The sequence below is a fragment of the Uranotaenia lowii genome, chromosome 2 (genome assembly GCF_029784155.1).
Source record: "Uranotaenia lowii strain MFRU-FL chromosome 2, ASM2978415v1, whole genome shotgun sequence".
NCBI classification, from domain to species: Eukaryota; Metazoa; Arthropoda; class Insecta; order Diptera; family Culicidae; genus Uranotaenia; species Uranotaenia lowii.
Genome location: NC_073692.1, coordinates 162660904 through 162678173, shown reverse-complemented (window position 1 = coordinate 162678173; position 17270 = coordinate 162660904). Strand labels below are relative to the sequence as shown.

At 36.9% G+C, this 17270-nt stretch overlaps 2 protein-coding genes across 3 annotated transcripts in view; one reads left to right on the top strand and one right to left on the bottom strand.

Annotated features, from left to right (window-relative positions):
- The window catches only part of LOC129743455 (gustatory receptor 68a-like), a 90701-nt gene that overhangs the window by 4194 nt on the left and 69237 nt on the right, over positions 1-17270 (bottom strand). The gene's annotated exons all lie outside the window — the stretch shown is intronic.
- Positions 1-17270, top strand: part of LOC129743453 (MLX-interacting protein) — a 102751-nt gene that overhangs the window by 77744 nt on the left and 7737 nt on the right. For both annotated transcript variants that reach the window (XM_055735489.1, XM_055735490.1), the window contains 6 exons: positions 12115-12247; positions 12316-12489; positions 12549-13020; positions 13079-14100; positions 14167-14747; positions 14812-14939. In XM_055735489.1, coding sequence (XP_055591464.1) covers positions 12115-12247; positions 12316-12489; positions 12549-13020; positions 13079-14100; positions 14167-14747; positions 14812-14939 — 2510 coding nt within the window. The remainder of the gene's footprint in view (positions 1-12114; positions 12248-12315; positions 12490-12548; positions 13021-13078; positions 14101-14166; positions 14748-14811; positions 14940-17270) is intronic.

Genomic DNA, 17270 nt, shown 5'->3' with positions numbered 1-17270 from the left:
TTGACACCGCTCAAAGTGCGTTGGAACAACTCAATCCTGATGAACATCAATCAAGAGACACTATCGAGATAAAATATATAGCTGGTTTAGCTGCGTTCGAAAAGGCCATCATAAATAAACGCAAATCAAACGTAGCCGACCAACCCCGACCTGAGTTTTCTAGATTACCGAAAATGGAACTACCGATATTCCAGGGAGCAAGTGGACAATGGCTGGAGTGGATCGGTAAATTCAATTCAATGATTCACCACAAACCACTCCCAGCCATCCAGAAGTTGGAATATTTAAAGGCATCATTACGGGGAGCAGCACTAGGTGTTATCGATTCACTCCCAACAAAAGATTCAAACTACGATATTGCCTATGAATTATTGAACCGTCGCTTTAACAACTCGAAGTTGCTCATACAGCAGCACACGAGGGATTTGTTTGAACTCAAATCGATCGACGTCGAATCGGCATCTGCTTTAAGGGAATTGTTCGATAACACAAGAAAGCATTTGCGCTGTTTAGAAATACTCAAACAACCAATTCAGGCATGGGACGCCATATTGGTACACCTTCTCTCAAACAAACTGGACAACAGCACCCGCAGACAATGGGAAACCACCGCCTCAGGTAGCACACCAGCTACATACGAGCAAATTTCGTCTTAGACAGATGTCAGGTCTTGGACGCAGTTCCCACCAAACGAAAAATTCCAGTTGAAAGTGGATCGCCTGCAAAGAAAATTAAAACGGAGTCTCGATCATTTGTAGCTAGGTCGGACAGCAACAAGTGCCCGGTCTGCGATGGGAACCACTATGTAGCAACGTGCCAAGGTTATGGGATGAAATCCGTTGACGAAAAACTTCAAACAATAAGAAGATATTCACTGTGCTACAACTGCTTATCCGCCAACCACAATGCGGAAAAGTGTCGCAGCAGCGGATGCCGAAAATGCAACAAAAAACATCACACATCTATCCACAAGGATAATCGTCGTGAGTAAATTCGTTTGTTACCATTATATTGTATTGTTTTCTCTTATTTTTCTTGTTCAATAATAAATCTTACAGAAAAGCCAACAGGGTGTAGTCATTCACAAACAGACGTAATTATCCCTACTGCCACTATATTGGTACTAATCGGAAATAAAACCGTACAAGGCAGAGTCTTACTGGACACTGGATCACAATCCAATTTTGCTACAAAGTCTTTCGTGTTACGTGCTGGAATAACTATAATAGGTGATTCTCGAACATTTGCTTTAGACAAATACCTGAAACTAGAAGAAAGATTTCAAAGGGATCCAAAATTACATCAGCAATACAATACCTTTATGCAAACATATCTCGATCTAGGCCATATGGAAAGGATTGATAAGAAAGACATTAGCCACGATAGTCCTCATTTCTATTTTCCGCACCATCCTGTGTTTAAACTCGACAGCAGCACCACCAAAATGCGGACCGTTTTCAATGGATCTGCAGTCACTTCTAGCGGTCTATCTTTAAATGATGTTTTGCAAACGGGTCCCACAATTCAAAGTGACTTAAGCAGCATACTTTTGAGATTTAGATGTCAGGCATATGTTTTAACTGGCGACATCCAAAAAATGTTCCGCCAAATAATAGTCAACGAAGAAGACCGCAAATTTCAGCTTATATACTGGCGATTCTCATTGGACGAAAGGGTCGAAACATACCGACTGAATACGGTCACTTACGGTACTTGTTCTGCTCCGTATACCGCTGCGAGGTGCTTGCAGCAACTTGCCATTGAATTTCAAAACAAATACCCGGAAGCTTCCCAAGCTCTACTCAAAGATTGTTATATGGACGACATATTGACTGGTCACAACAGCGAAAGTAAATTAATACAAATAAGAAATCAGCTGACTACGATTTTGGCTAGTGGTGGATTCGAACTTCACAAATGGGCATCCAACAAACAGGCGGTAGTCGAAAACACTGAAGAAAATATACAAACAGAAAATTCTGGAAATAAATTGGAATACACTGAAAGACAACTTCACATTCAATTGCCAAGTTAATGTGGATACTATACCAACAAAAAGATTAGTGCTGTCGGAGGTGCAGAAAATATTCGATCCCCTCGGATTACTGAGTCCAATCGTTATTGTTGGAAAAATCCTTATGCAAGACATTAGTCAGAAAAATTAAATTGGGATGATAAATTGCCAGATTCTATGATTTTTGAATGGAAAAGATTTTGCCACCAACTTGTCAACATAAGTTCCATTTCAATTCCAAGGTACATCCGCTCCTCTGGGAAGTTTATTGAGTTGCACGGATTTTCGGATGCTGCCAAGCGAGCATATGGATCAGCTATTTATATTCGAGCTACCACCGAAATCGGAACACAGATTGGACTCCTAAGTGCTAAGTCAAGAGTCACACCAAGCGGTAAAAAATGCAAACCAGAAGATGTTACCATACCACGTTCAGAGCTAAGAGCTGCTACGTTACTAATGGAACACATGGACAAAGTTTTAAGCGAGTTAAATTTTGAAGTTCAAAGTGTCCACTATTGGACAGACTCAATGGTAGTGCTGGAATGGATCAATAACCCAGTGAAACAATGGCCAGCGTTCATTATGAACCGTGTTACAAAGATTGGAGACAAATCTAGACCTGTACAATGGCATCACGTAAGATCAAAAGATAATCCGGCAGATTTAATCTCGAGAGGGACGTCTGTTTCAAAATTATTGCAAACACCTATTTGGTGGACAGGTCCAACATTCCTCAAAGATCACAATAATGCTTGGCCGTATGAATTATCAACGTACGCTGCCCCTTCCATCACTACTGATGTACAAGATGTGAAACAAGAATCTGATATTTTCGGTATTAAGAACTATTCGAATATCAATAAACTAAAACGAGTCGTCGCATATGTTCTTAGATTTGCTCAGAACTGCAAACGTAAACCAGAGGAACGCATTATAGGCCATTTAAATGTACAAGAGGTCACTAATTTATCATTCTAAATTTGTGTTTACTAATTCAGTCCTTTTTGTATTGTAGATAAGACAAGCTGTTAACAATATCATTAAGGTGGTTCAAAATGAGCATTTCAGCAAGGAATTGCGTTGTTTAAAATTAAACAAACATGTTACTACTCACAGCTCTTTGCTTACTTTAGACCCGTTCCTCGATAAATTAGGTTTAATAAGAGTTGGAGGACGCATACAAGCTGCAGGAGTATCATACGACCAACGGCACCCTATTATACTTCCGTCAAAATCCAACCTTTCTACAATGCTAGTGAGAGATTACCATGTATCAACCTTGCATGCTGGCCCACAGGCATTACTTTATACAGTTCGTTTGAGATATTGGATTCTGAACGGGAAAAGTTTTGTGCGTAAGATCATCCATCAGTGCGTAACTTGTTTCCGTAGCAATCCCAAACCGGTCAAACAAATCATGGGTCAAATTCCCGAGGACCGAATTAATCCCGGTAGACCTTTTAAAGTATGTGGAGTAGATTTCGGGGGACCGTTCAACATCAAAGAAAACTACGTACGCAGAAGACCATCAAGGCATATTTCGCACTCTTCATTTGTCTCCGAACTCGTGCAATACATTTAGAACTCGTAACCGGCTTGTCGAGCGCGTCCTTTATAGCCGCATTAAGAAGATTTGCAGGAGTGCGTGGTCGCTGTTCCACCATATACTGTGACAATGCAACAAACTTCACCGGGTCCAAAACTGAAATTAAAGAGTTAATGAGAACATTCCGTGAACAAGTAGAACCCGATATCCAATCTTATTGCACCATGGAGGAAATCGAATGGAAATTTATTCCCCCGCGTTCACCCTTGTTTGGTGGCATTTGGGAAGCAGGGATAAAAAGTGTTAAATTTCACATCAAAAGAGTCTTGGGAGCCACGACACCAACTTATGAAGAAATGCTAACACTTTTGAAACAAATTGAAGGATGTCTCAATTCGAGGCCGATCTCCCCTATGTCTATGGATATTCAGGATCCGTGTCCATTGACACCTGGACATTTCCTCATCGGGGAACCAATGGTATCAATGCCTGACGAAGATTTTTTATTGGCTCCGTCGAAACCATTATCAAGATTACAACTTATACAGAAAAATGTACAACTATTTTGGCGCCGATGGAGACAAGAGTATCTTAACAATCTACAACAGCGTACTAAAAGGATGGCGAATCAAGAACCTGATCTTCTAGTCGGACAGTTATGTTTGATCAAGGAAGATAATCTTCCTCCATGTGTATGGCTCACTGGTCGTATAACTGAGGTTTATCCTGGACCAGATGGTCGAGTGAGAGTTGTTGCTCTCAAAACTATAAAAGGTTTAACTAAAAGATCTATTGCTAAGTTATGCCTTCTTCCTATAGAGCAGTAAACATTTGCGCTGGGGGAGTATGTTCAGTACAATATGTTATCCACAATAAACTACATTTAAATACGTTAAGAGCAAAAAAAAATCTGTATAACTGGCAACACTGGTAGTCATTCGTCGCTATCATCAGCACTTCATGTTAGACTCAACTCTCTTCTTCCTTGAACCTTCGACCTGTACACACGAACTTAACAGTTTTCAAGAAATTAGCAGAATCGTATTGAAATGAACTAAGAATTTCAAAAATAATTTTTCAACTTTGATTGGGCATTACTTTTATAATACTCAAAATAACAATTACTGCAATTCCCATTTAAAAAAAGTCATGCATTAAAGGGTTCAAGTCAAAATCAAAGGTCAGCTTAAAGTATATGGCCTAACTTTCAAACTCTTAAAAAATGTATTAAAAGTGTATTTAATGCATTAAAAATTCGTTTTTCACATTGAAAAAGAATTACAATCGGTCCATTTTAGTTTAGTTTATTGTTAAAGTTGGCTAAAAATATGAATAAATCCGAGGAGATTCCGAGATTTTTTACACGAAATCCGGGCAACTGTAATGGATCGAAATTTACCCACATTTTGTATTGAATATCCGGACCAGCTGGTAAGCTTATTCTATAGCAATATGTCATGATACTAAATGTAACATTTTCTGATCGAAAATAAATTATTAATGTAACGTTTTGCAAAAATTTAAAAAAAATCATCCTCTATGCGTCACCGGACATAATTTGGAATTCATCGTTTTTAACGATAAATCGGTTTCTTATATGAATTGAGTGAGTTTATTTTACATAAGCTGACCCGGTGTGCTCTGCTACAGCATTCGCAAAACTTTACAAATTCTGTCGAAATTATTGAGATTTTAAGAAACTTTTTGAAAAGAAAGCTTAGCTTCAGTTTGAATATTTGAGGTTCAATGTCGAATAAATTTTAGTTTGGATTTGGAATTGGTTTTGTAATAAGGCCGGAAGAAATTTCAAATCCTTCTTTTGTCACTCGGAGTTGAAACATCTCGAGGGGGGGTGGACAGTAAAAAATAATGCGAAAAACAAACAAATTTTAATAAATTGCAAGCTTGTATGCATTCTATATCGTTGCACAAAACTTATAAACAAGTAATTTTTTATCGAATAATTCAATCAAATCAAGAAAACAAAAGGTGAAATAACATCCTTCTTCTTTTATTTGATTTTTGGTCTTTTAATCTTTCAGATATTGGAATGTTTTTTATCGAAATTCAAATAAATTACTTCAAACTTACATAACTTTATATCCCCATTCGAGTTTTTTTAAATTTCGGAGGGGGTAGGGGGGCTGACAAAAGAAGAAATTGATATTTGTTCCAGCCCAAGTGCCTTCATTAAAAAAAAATGTATTTTTCTCATTTAGGCCAATTTATGATTTTTTTTTCAACTTTTACAAAAGAAGCAGTTTTGGTATTTCAGATTTTTTTTTATTATAATTGATTTTTTCAATCTTACAATTTTGAAAAGAACTACTGTTGTTGTATAAATATACTTTCGGTCTGTCAAATAGTTCATTTTATGATTGTAAAAATTCTCAGTATCGAAATCGAAAATTTATTATTTCAAATCAAAAGGTTCGGCTGTTTTTTTTAATGTCCCAACTTGTATTAATTTTTTAGGACACTATAAACTTTCAATAATTTCAAAATTGATGTTTTATCGATTTTTATATGAATATACCAAAATCGGGTATATTGTTATTTGAAGGGAGAAAAAGAGAAAAAAGAGAGATCAGAGTAGTATTTTTTTTTATTTATATGTAAACAATTTAATTCGAATATCAAGCAAATATTGATACAGGAAATAATTTAAAAGCGAATATTTTGGACTAAGAGCCCCGTTTTCCAAGCATTGAAAACTTTTCAAAAAAAAAATTTATTTCTTAAGGAGTTTTTTTAGAAAAGAAAAATGCAAAACCTGTGCAATTTTTTGCGACTTTCTGTCAAGCAGTTTTGGAGATATCGTCCAGTATAGAAGCTCATTGATTAAATTTTTTGAGCAGGATCACGAAAATTCTGAAAATTCCCAGTGGGAGACCTTAAAACAGCTAGAAATCAACTATTCGACCAAAGTTCATAAGGTAAATCGTTCATGGAGTCCTAGAAGATCTAATGGTGAGTTAATTCATTTCAAATTTTCACTTTTTGTGAAGTGAAGATGAATGATTCCATGAAGGTAGGGAATGTTAGAGGTTTTATTAGACGGGGAGGTGACAAAAAAAAGTTTGACTAACTCGTCTAGCTGACTCATAAACAGACCTGATCTCATTACTGCAAAGTAAAAAAGCTGCCCGCCGTTAAAATAAACAAAATACGGTGGTCAAATCGTGAGCAAAATATTACATAATCAAAAAACGTAAAAGACAGCAAAACGAACCCTTCAGCGGACACCTGACAGGTTTCAACGCAAAAACTTTTCATTGATAAGTCTCACCTGGATGTTCCGGAGATAAACAAGGAAAAAATATTGAAAAATTTTATATCTGACGATTTGTGGAAGCTGCAAATCAGTCAGTATTACATAACTATTGACACAATTAATGCCAGAATATACAAAGAAGTTTTCCCGGAATTCGACCATATTCTTGAATAAAACTTCCTAAACTTCTAGGTTAAAAAAAGATGATACTCTATTTTGGTTGGACCTGGAAAGGTGCAATAACTCGAAAACAGATATGGAGTCATAACAAGTCCAACTTGTTGTTTTTGTGCCGAAGGAGGACAATCTGCTAAATTTTCCATAACTTCGATCAAGTTATGAATTTTGAGTAGTTTTGAAATCCAATCTTCAGGAAACAGAAATAATAATCAAACAAAAGTAGCCTTGATTTAGAAAAAGTGTAGGTCATAGTATGCATTATAGATGGCGCACTTGGTGCCCAAAATTAAAGTCGATGAACTTCTTCATAAGACGCTACTTCAAAAACTACTTGACAGAACGTCATGAAAATTTGCACATGTGGACATTTAATTACTAGGCAGCTTCACAGAAAATTTCAACAATTTTCATCCAGGCATTCAAAAGTTATTCACAAAACTAAGTGTTGTATTTTTTCGAATACATGTATATATATATATATATATATATATATATATATATATATATATATATATATATATATATATATATATATATATATATATATATATATATATATATATATATATATATATATATATATATATATATATATATATATATATATATATATATATATATATATATATATATATATATATATATATATATATATATATATATATATATATATATATATATATATATATATATATATATATATATATATATATATATATATATATATATATATATATATATATATATATATATATATATATATATATATATGTATATAAATAATCCACCATGGGTGCACGGATTCACCGCAGTTTCGCCAACGTATGAGCTAAATTGCATTCTTTAGATTATTAGTTCGGCCAATCTTCAATGCAAATCACCACATACCCGACACCATGGCTTCGTGTGAACTGTCATGTAATGAATGTGTTTTGTGTTTGTGTATGTCTTAATTGTAGAACGAGCAAACAGTTTCGCAACCGTATAAAATTCATAACATTTCTAGTATTATGAATCTCTGACAGATATTCCGCATTCGTGTAGATACCTGCCCAGCTGGCAACTGATTGGTCGCTCATATATTATATATTTAATAATTGCAATGGTTGGATAGTAAAATAATCTTACCTTCTTACCAATCTTACCTCAAGACACTCGAATATATCTGTACCTTACCTTAGTATACCAAAATTAATTTTTTGTTACTTTTTCTTGCGAAAGTTTTAGCGTTTCAGCCACAAATGACTGATTCCCCATAAGTTCACTAGTTTGTAACTTTTCTTCTTTTCCAACACCTTACTCCAAACTTCCCTTTTTTTTCGTTAACTCTTGATTTTAGCAAAACCTGTTTTTTATTTCAATCACTGTCTTCGTTTTCTTCTCATAAATTGTCATTCACTATTTTTTCTAAATTGCCTCATCCCCCCCCCCTCCTTAATTGGTAAAAAAAACTCTGAATTGCCAATTTGAAATAAAGCACTACCTCTAACTTCAACATACATCCCTTCCCCACTCAAACTTGAGAATTGAGATTTTGATCCAGAAGTTTGTGAAAATTGCTCTAGAATATCATTTACACGCATTGAAAGCAGTTTTCTGTAATATGGATACAACTCCCTTTCTCTTTTTTCCTTTGTCTTCGATTTATTAAATCTTCTCTTTTTTAAATAACTGAGATTCTTCCGAATTTTATCACATATTCTCAGTTCACCTACTTGGCTTTTTTTTTCAACTCAAAAACATTCTTTACAAAGCCAGTAGCAACCTTTTCCGCTCTACTCATTTTTCTCCGAAATCAACACCTCACATATCTGCGCTTTGAACTTCTTTTTTAACAACCCCACAATTTTCAGGTACTACGCCATCTTTAACAATATTAAGTGTTGTATTTTTTCGAATACACTCTTTAAAAACTCGTATAAAAATCATATTCTGTAGGAAATGACCTGAAAGTGATTCAATTGATGCAATATTTTATGTGAAAGGTTAAATAATAGTAAAAAAATAAATGGAAAGGGTAATCAATATAAAAAATCATCAAAACATCCTACAACTCTTTTGAAAGGAAACGAATCCCAAGCAAACAAAAGTCCCATAAAACAGTTATAAAAAAGCTTACTCAGCCCCATCATTGATATGAACTACGTCCTATTAAAGTTCTTATTGATACTTTCAAGTTCCAAAACAAGTCTAAATGACCTACTACTCAGCTTCCAATGGCCTTTTAATTCAGCTTCCAAGAAATCGTAAAAGGAGGAAAAAATTCTCTCTATCTCAGTTGCACCCTTGGCATCGGTTCATATCACCTTCTCTTGATTATTTACTATGTGCAATACATGGTGCCGCCACGATGCCACGCGTCGGATTCCAAACTCGACAAATTGCTCAATTGCTTCTTTCCTAAAATTCCTACATATAACATATATCGCATCAGAATGGCCACTCAAGTATCAAATTGGTTATTGAAAAAAAAACTTGCCCGGCTTGGGGATCGAACCCCGATCTTCGAGGTGAGAATCAAACACGCTACCAATAAACCACGCCTAGATGTTGTCTTTACTGAAACTAAAACTCGAAGGGGTCATAGCGCACCCGCCCAACCAGACAGCCAGCCAGCCAGGAAGAAAGCACCTAAATGAACTTTTTGTGACTTAGTGAATTCCGTTTTGAGCACTTGTCTACCCTCCCTTACAAAGTATATATAAATCACTTTTGTAACTTTTAAGTTAAATAATGAGTACATAAAGTTCACTCAAGGGAATTGGGTAGTTGATTCTCTTTGTCAGGCAATATGTAACTTACAAAGCCTTCATTCAAGTAAATATCTATGTGACTTTTGGTTGCTTGGGATAACATTCGAAGCATTGAATCTTTCTTTAAATTAAGTCTGGACAGTGTGCCAAAGTTAATGAAAAATTCTCAGAAATTGTTCTAGATGAGTGTATGTAACGTATTTACCAGGAAAGCTGATTTAGAAAAAAAAATGAGCAGGGTCTTTAAATAGAATAGATAAGTTATCTTAATCTACCAAAACTTGTTTTCTAATTCAATCAACCATCTTATCATGTCAAAACTTGTATGTGCATCGATAAAATGAAAATCTCTAGAAAATTATTCGTGTTATGTTATATTTTTCGTTATTTTGCATGGCAGACCTCCTTTACAAAAACAGAAAATGTCTTATATATGTGACCAAATTGATTAAAATGGTCTGATAATTGTTCTGTCACATTTTTAATGGTTTTTATATGGGACCCCCTCGTTCCTCTTTACATAAGCAGAGATTTCAAGTACAATTAATCACCTGTCGGAAATGTTAAAACGTGTCCAACAATACCATAAATTGTCTCATGATTTAATAATTTGTAATTGTAGAAAATTTGATGAAAATAGCATAAAAATTGTATTAAATGTGACATATTTTACGTCAATTTAATATGGGAGACCCTCTTTCCCCAATCCATTAGGAATCATTGTGATAGGGAATCTGAATATCAATACATATATGTCATCTTGAGTGATATAAATTTTGTTTTTCTCCCCTATTCAGAAAATGGTTTAAAGCAGGGGGGTGACAGCCCTATCCTTTGTCATTGATTTTGACAACCATCAAAATTACGGGCCCACGATTTTGTGGGCCCATAACAAACCTGACATTTTGCTGTCAAGGAACCGGACTAGATGTCAAATCCTAGAGAATAATGAATGATTGCACACTAACACATCAATCATTCTGGTTCCTCATTGGTTGAAATTTCGACTTTTACAACTCTGTACTGCTTTGAGAGGAAAACTCCATAAACGTTTCTCCCGATGGATAGAAAAAGATTCTTGTTCGCAAGAAGAACCAGATTGTCACCCCCTTGGTTCAAAGTCTTTACAGCTTACTCTCAACGAAAATACCTTTAAATCGAACAAAGTTCACAAAGAGGAGAATTGACCTGCGCACACGGCTCTCTACAGTGTAGAGTCAGAAAACGCGGCATCAACTTATTCTCGCTACTTGTGACTCAGGCTTTATGCAAATTGTAAAAGTACCTTTATGACGCCCCAAAAGGAACACGAAATCGTTGAAGTTACCATTCTAATACATAAAGACAATTTTGGTTTGGAAAAATGGTTCGGGGAGAGTCTATTTCTGAGGAAAGGTTTTTGCAGAGACTCTTTCCTCGTCACTTTTCATCAACGGGCAGGACGTCTTCTGCCTTGTTCTGAAATGAACATTTGAACAATTACCTAGTAAACATTAGATATTTGAGCTTGTACTACTCACAAAAAGTGTACTCAGAATTTTGTAATCGGGTGAGTTAACAAATTCAACTTTTTTCAAAGCGATGAGCTAGCGTTTTCTTCAAAAAGCCGCGATAAGAAAAAATTTCCTGGCACTCGCTGAAAAATTCGAGTTCTTTTACATGATAAGCTTTGCGTTATTGTGTTCGTTTTTTTTTTAAACTCGCCCCTTACGAATTTCAGAATAGCAATGCGAAATCTCAGCCGAATCCCATGATTTTGGTAGAGCTGAGTAATGATAAGCAATAGAGCACACTTCCAACAAGAAGTGATTATTTCTAATTGAAAGCACTCATTCCTTCGTTAGGTGTTCGCAGATCAACCTCAGTTTGTGTTTGTGAAAAATTTAAGGTAGGTGGGTTGGTGTAAGATTATTGTGAAAATTGAATAAATAGAGTTTTTTGAGAGTTTGAATCAAAATTGAGTTTCTTGAGTTGAGTTTGATGAGGGTTTTAAAATTGTTTCGTACTTGGGAAGGATTACATACTACGTGAATTTGCCAATTTCAAAAATATAGAGATTACATAATTTGCAGAAGCTTATACAATCCTAAAAAGACACGTGGAAAGCAGCTCAGTTTTTTTAGTAAAAAAACATAATACATACACGCATAAAAATAAAGTTTTTATGCCCAGAATACAGCTTACTTTATGTTATCTGTTAATTGATGTTAAAAATAAAAAAAAAAGAATTCCTGGAGCATCAGCCTTAAAGTGACAAGTCAAAATGCACAAACGTAAATTTTTTTGTCATTTTGTTTTTAAATTCTTGAACAACAGTTGCCGTAACCTTCATTCTATTTCTCAGGCAAGTGAGTTAGACTTTCTGGAATGGTCACCGAACAGCAATGAGTCCCCGTTTATGATCACCGATAATATGCCCACGGATACGCTCTTTTCAACACTAGCGCAGTATCCGTTTCCCGATTCGCGAGAAATTGGTACGTTACCACTTTTAATCTTATTTGCAATTTGAAACTAAATTATGTTTTTTTTTTTAAATTTAAAGCTCGTGGAGCAAACCGAGCCGATTTCATACAGCCCAGTTTGGGCCCATTGCAACCGAATTTTGATGATTTGATGGATTTGGATCTCGACTTTCTAAATTTTCCTCGATTGGCGACGGTACCGGAAGAAGGATCCGAGGATATTTTGAGAGCGATTGACTATATAAGTCCTTATGGTAAGTTGGGAATTGAATTTGCTTCTATGGAATGTTTCAATTGATTTTTTTTCGTACAGTTCCAAGTTCAACAAACAGTAGTAGCAGCATACAAGAGATTACCGACTCGCTTCCCAGCATAGGGCAATCAAGCTCGTCAAGTTTCGTCAACAGATCTAGTGGAAGTTCGGTCATCACGGGACCAGCCACTTCTGGAATGAATATCGATCATTCGGCGCAACAGCGAACGAACATTTTGAACGCCTCTTCTCAACCGACGATACAATATTCTGCCAAAATTTACTCACAAAATTTGAACGCTCCAACGAGCAGTGGAAATACCTTAGCGACATCTGGTCAAACTAGTTCACTTGGGCAGCAGGATCAGCAACAGCAGCAGTTGACCAATTCGATCGGAAGCTATCTTCAACATCAGCAGTCGAATATTTTAGTAAACGTTCCTTCTGCTTCAACGGTTATCAGTAGTGAAACCAAGGAAGACTTGAACAAAGATTCCAAGCAGAAATATTCGCGCAGCTTTCTGAAGCATACGTTAGTATTTTTTGTACGTTTCTAATGAATTTTGTAGATAACTTTCGTACAATTTTAGGCGAGAACCTCATAATTACGACAAGTGTCCACCAACAACGCATCAAACAATGGCTTACAATTTGGTATCCCAGAATCCGAACGTATTCAATGCGGGTCAATACGCCTCGAATCAGTTCCAGGTGCAACAACCGATCGGAATTATTCAAATGCCAACGATGTCGAATCCAAACATGCTGAATTATGGACTTCAGATGCAACATTCGGATAGTCCAAACAATATCGTGAATCTATCTGGTGTGTCAGCTTCCGGTGTTAGTAATTCCAACCTGATTATGGCTGGTATGAACTCCAACCTGTTGACTCACAGCCAATCGCTACCGGTTCAAAACCAGTTAAATTCCCAAAAGCCACAACCGCGATCGATATCGATGCCAACAGCTCCAAACTACCCCCCGATGAATTCACCTCCCGGAGCCTTACAGCATCAAGATTCATTCAAAGGATCTCTTCATCCGACGTCCACTTCAATGCACAAGTCCTATCATGCGCATCAACCGCAGCCATACAAAATTCCTTCGCAAAATATTGGTCCGTATGGCAACACTGGACGAAGCATGCGACACGCATCGCCGCCGCAAGGACACCAACAGACACAAGTAATAGCGATGGGTCAGCAACCTTCATTGGAGCAATCCCAACAACAGCTGCAAGATCTCCAGCTTCAACAGCACCAGCAGCTGTCTCCTCAGTCTCAGACATCACAGCAGCAGCAACAGCAACAAAAGAGGCACCCTCCGCATCCAACCAAAGAAATGTTCCGTTCCAATAGTCTGCCCATCAATGCAACCTTCCCGTTGCCGCCTAAAGATGAGACTTTTGCCTTCCCGCGGCCGAAACCGAATCCCAAACTGCGAAGTAGAAGCAATTCGATGATCATGAAACAGGCTACATCATCCGGAGCCGGTTCGATCATGGGCATCAGCGGTACCAATCTTTTACCAGCTCTTCACACTACCACCAGTGAACCGATGCTAAACTCAACCAGTAGTGCACTCTTAGCACAACTTCTAACTACCAATAGTAAGTTTCTATTATCTTTTTTAAGGAAGTAGTATGAAATGATCTTCATTTGTTTTCTTTTTCCAGATACCAGTACCTTACTGCAGGCCAAAATGCATAGTACTTCATCCAGTGCCATCCACAATCAAAACGTACAACAACAATCTTCATCACACAGCGTTGCTCAATCACAGCATCTGTCCCACGTCCATCAAAAACACAGCTCAGCGAACCCCACCTCACCTTCATCATCCCAGATACAGCACCAACCCAGTCAAAGCAAACCAACTTCGCAGCATTCGCCGCAACCTCTGCTATCTTTCGGTGGCGGTAACACGAGCCACAGCTCGGTCCTATCATTCGCCTCTTCATCTTCCACCGGCGCCACTCAGTCCTATTCCCCCACCGATACGACCATGGACCAAGATGCCCCAATGTCCCTGACAAGCCTACTAACAGACGTGTCCCATCAAACGGGAAATACTAGCCCCGGAAGTAGCGGAGGAGCCGGACACAAGTTCCACCTGCAGCAGCAACAGGCACGTTCGGACAGTCAACGACGCTCCGGACACATCCACGCGGAACAGAAACGTCGCTACAATATTAAGAACGGGTTCGATATGCTGCACTCACTGATTCCGCAGCTGCAGCAAAATCCCAATGCCAAGGTGGGCGGTTACAGGTGATTTAGGAGGTCGAACTGTCCCCATTTTCAATTCTTATCATTTGCAGCTCAGCAAAGCTGCCATGTTGCAGAAGGGAGCCGAATACATCAAGCAGCTGCGATCGGAGCGAGCCGCTACCAATGAGAAAACCGAAGCGCTGCGACGGGAGATTGAGGCACTTAATAATTCGCTCAGGTACGTTTATCCGTTTGACATAAGATGATTATGGAGAAGGACCTCTTTCATGGGTCTCCCGCAAGGGTTATGTTTTAGTCCACTTTTGTAGAATTTATACGTGAACGACATCGACTGTTATCCCTCTGAAGACTGCACTTTATCAGAACTTGGAGATGTTGGTGTAGTAACAGAAGCTTCAGAGTCTCACCTACACACGGGCCTTTATAAGATACAGTACCGTTCATAATTGTATAGAAATTGGAAGCACGCGCACTGTCACTTCGACTTTGAACTTCCATAACTTTTGACTCTGATGATATTTTTTGATCGAATTTTCTGCGTTAGATAGATCAACTATCACACTACTATATCACAAAATTTGAGCTTTCTGGAGTTTGTGTGGCCTGAGATACAGTCATTCTACGAAAATCGGACTTTTCGGACTTTTCTCATTTAAACTGTAATATCTCAGAAAATACGCTACATTTTTTGTTGAAATTTTGCAGAGTGATTGTTGAAATGTAAAGCTATCATGACTGAAGTTTTTGAAAAATTTTATCGACGGGAACAAAAGTTACACGAGGTACTATTTTTCAGGCATGAACTTAAAAATGCGATTTCTATAGAATTATGGACGATTGTTTTCATAGGAAACTCCTATCTTATGTCTAACAACCAGTAAATCTATTTCAACCAAAAAATCAAAACAATATTGTGAGATTCTGATTTCAAAACACAAATAGTTATTTAATTTCATTTTTTCATTTCATCATTGATTTTGCCAGACATTTTTTGACTGATTTGTGGATGGAAACGATTATGTTCTCATGAATCGTCCATAATTCTATAGAAATCGCAATGAACCTAAAATGCCTTAAAAATTGTACCTCCCGTAACTTTTGATCCCATCAATAAAACTTTCCAAAATCTTCAGACATGCTTACTTTATATTTCAACAATCACTCTGCAAAATTTTAACAAAAAATGTAGTTTAATTCCTGAGATATTGCAGTATGAATGAGAAAAGTCCAAAAAGTCCGATTTTCGTAGAATTACTTTATCCCAGGCCACACAAACTCCAGAAAGCTCAAATTTTGTGGTATAACAGTGTGATAGTTGATCTATCTAACGCAGAAAATTCGATCAAAAAATATCATCAGAGTCAAAAGTTATGGAAGTTCAAAGTCGAAGTGGCAGTGCGCGTGCTTCCAATTTCTATACAATTATGAACGGTACTGTACTTCAGACATATGGGACTTTGGGGCTTGGGATTGAGTTTTCTCCATAGCAAATGGAGATAGTTGTTTAGAACTGCTCAACCTCAGCTTAAACACCTAGGTAAATCGATTACTCAATCGAGATGTTCTAGCACTTCTAGTATCTTAGGGTTGATTTGGATTGATTCCAAGTGTACCTGGAGAGCTTACTTTGATTATCTGAAAGGAAGATGGCAACAGAGGATAAATTTTCTTCGTTCAATTACCGGCACCTGGTGGGGAGTCAACCTGGAAGATCTCATTATATAAGCTTCGCAAAGCTTTGGTTTGTATTTATGTCATCAACGCTTTACTAGAGTCTTGGCGTTTTAGCAGGCATACTCCCTCTTAAAGATCAATTCAACTTACTGTTTCTTCGGTGCATTGGGATTGCAAATTTGAAGAGCCTACTTGTGCAAAGTTGATTTAACTGTAGATATATTTAATAGATTCAATTAAATTTTATTGATTGATTTCATGAGGCTAACTATGTATAGATATAGTAGATTCAACTATAAAGATATAGTTGATTTAACTTTGAATATGATAGATTCCATTATATTTTAATGATTGTTTTCATGAGGCAAACTATATATATTAGAGTCGCCTTGTATATTTAACGCTACTGCATTTTTTTCGGAATAAGAATTTTATTTTATCACACAAATCACATAATACATTTTTAGTTGTTTTGATAACCCGCTTCCATCAGGCAATACGTAATCATGTCAGCAGCTTGAAGATGGCCATTATTTTGGTTCTACATATGTGTTTTTTTTTTGTCACCGCCATGATCCTGAAATTCAGAAATCACAATTAATAATCAACCCGGTGCTATCGAATACTTACGTTTACTTGTCTGCAGTTGCTGGCCTTGCCCAACAAATTATTTTTTTTATCGTTCTGATGCTTTCGTGTCGAAAGAATCAGAACTCTGCTTCACAGAGCTTAGCAGCAGAATTAGGCAGAGCAAATATACCTCACTCCCAAAAAAAAAAAAAAAAATGGGAGACACGACATGCGCGCCTTCATGTGAGCAATGTTTTTACTAAACGTAGAAATATAAACGAAAATAACCAAAGTTGCCTGAGAC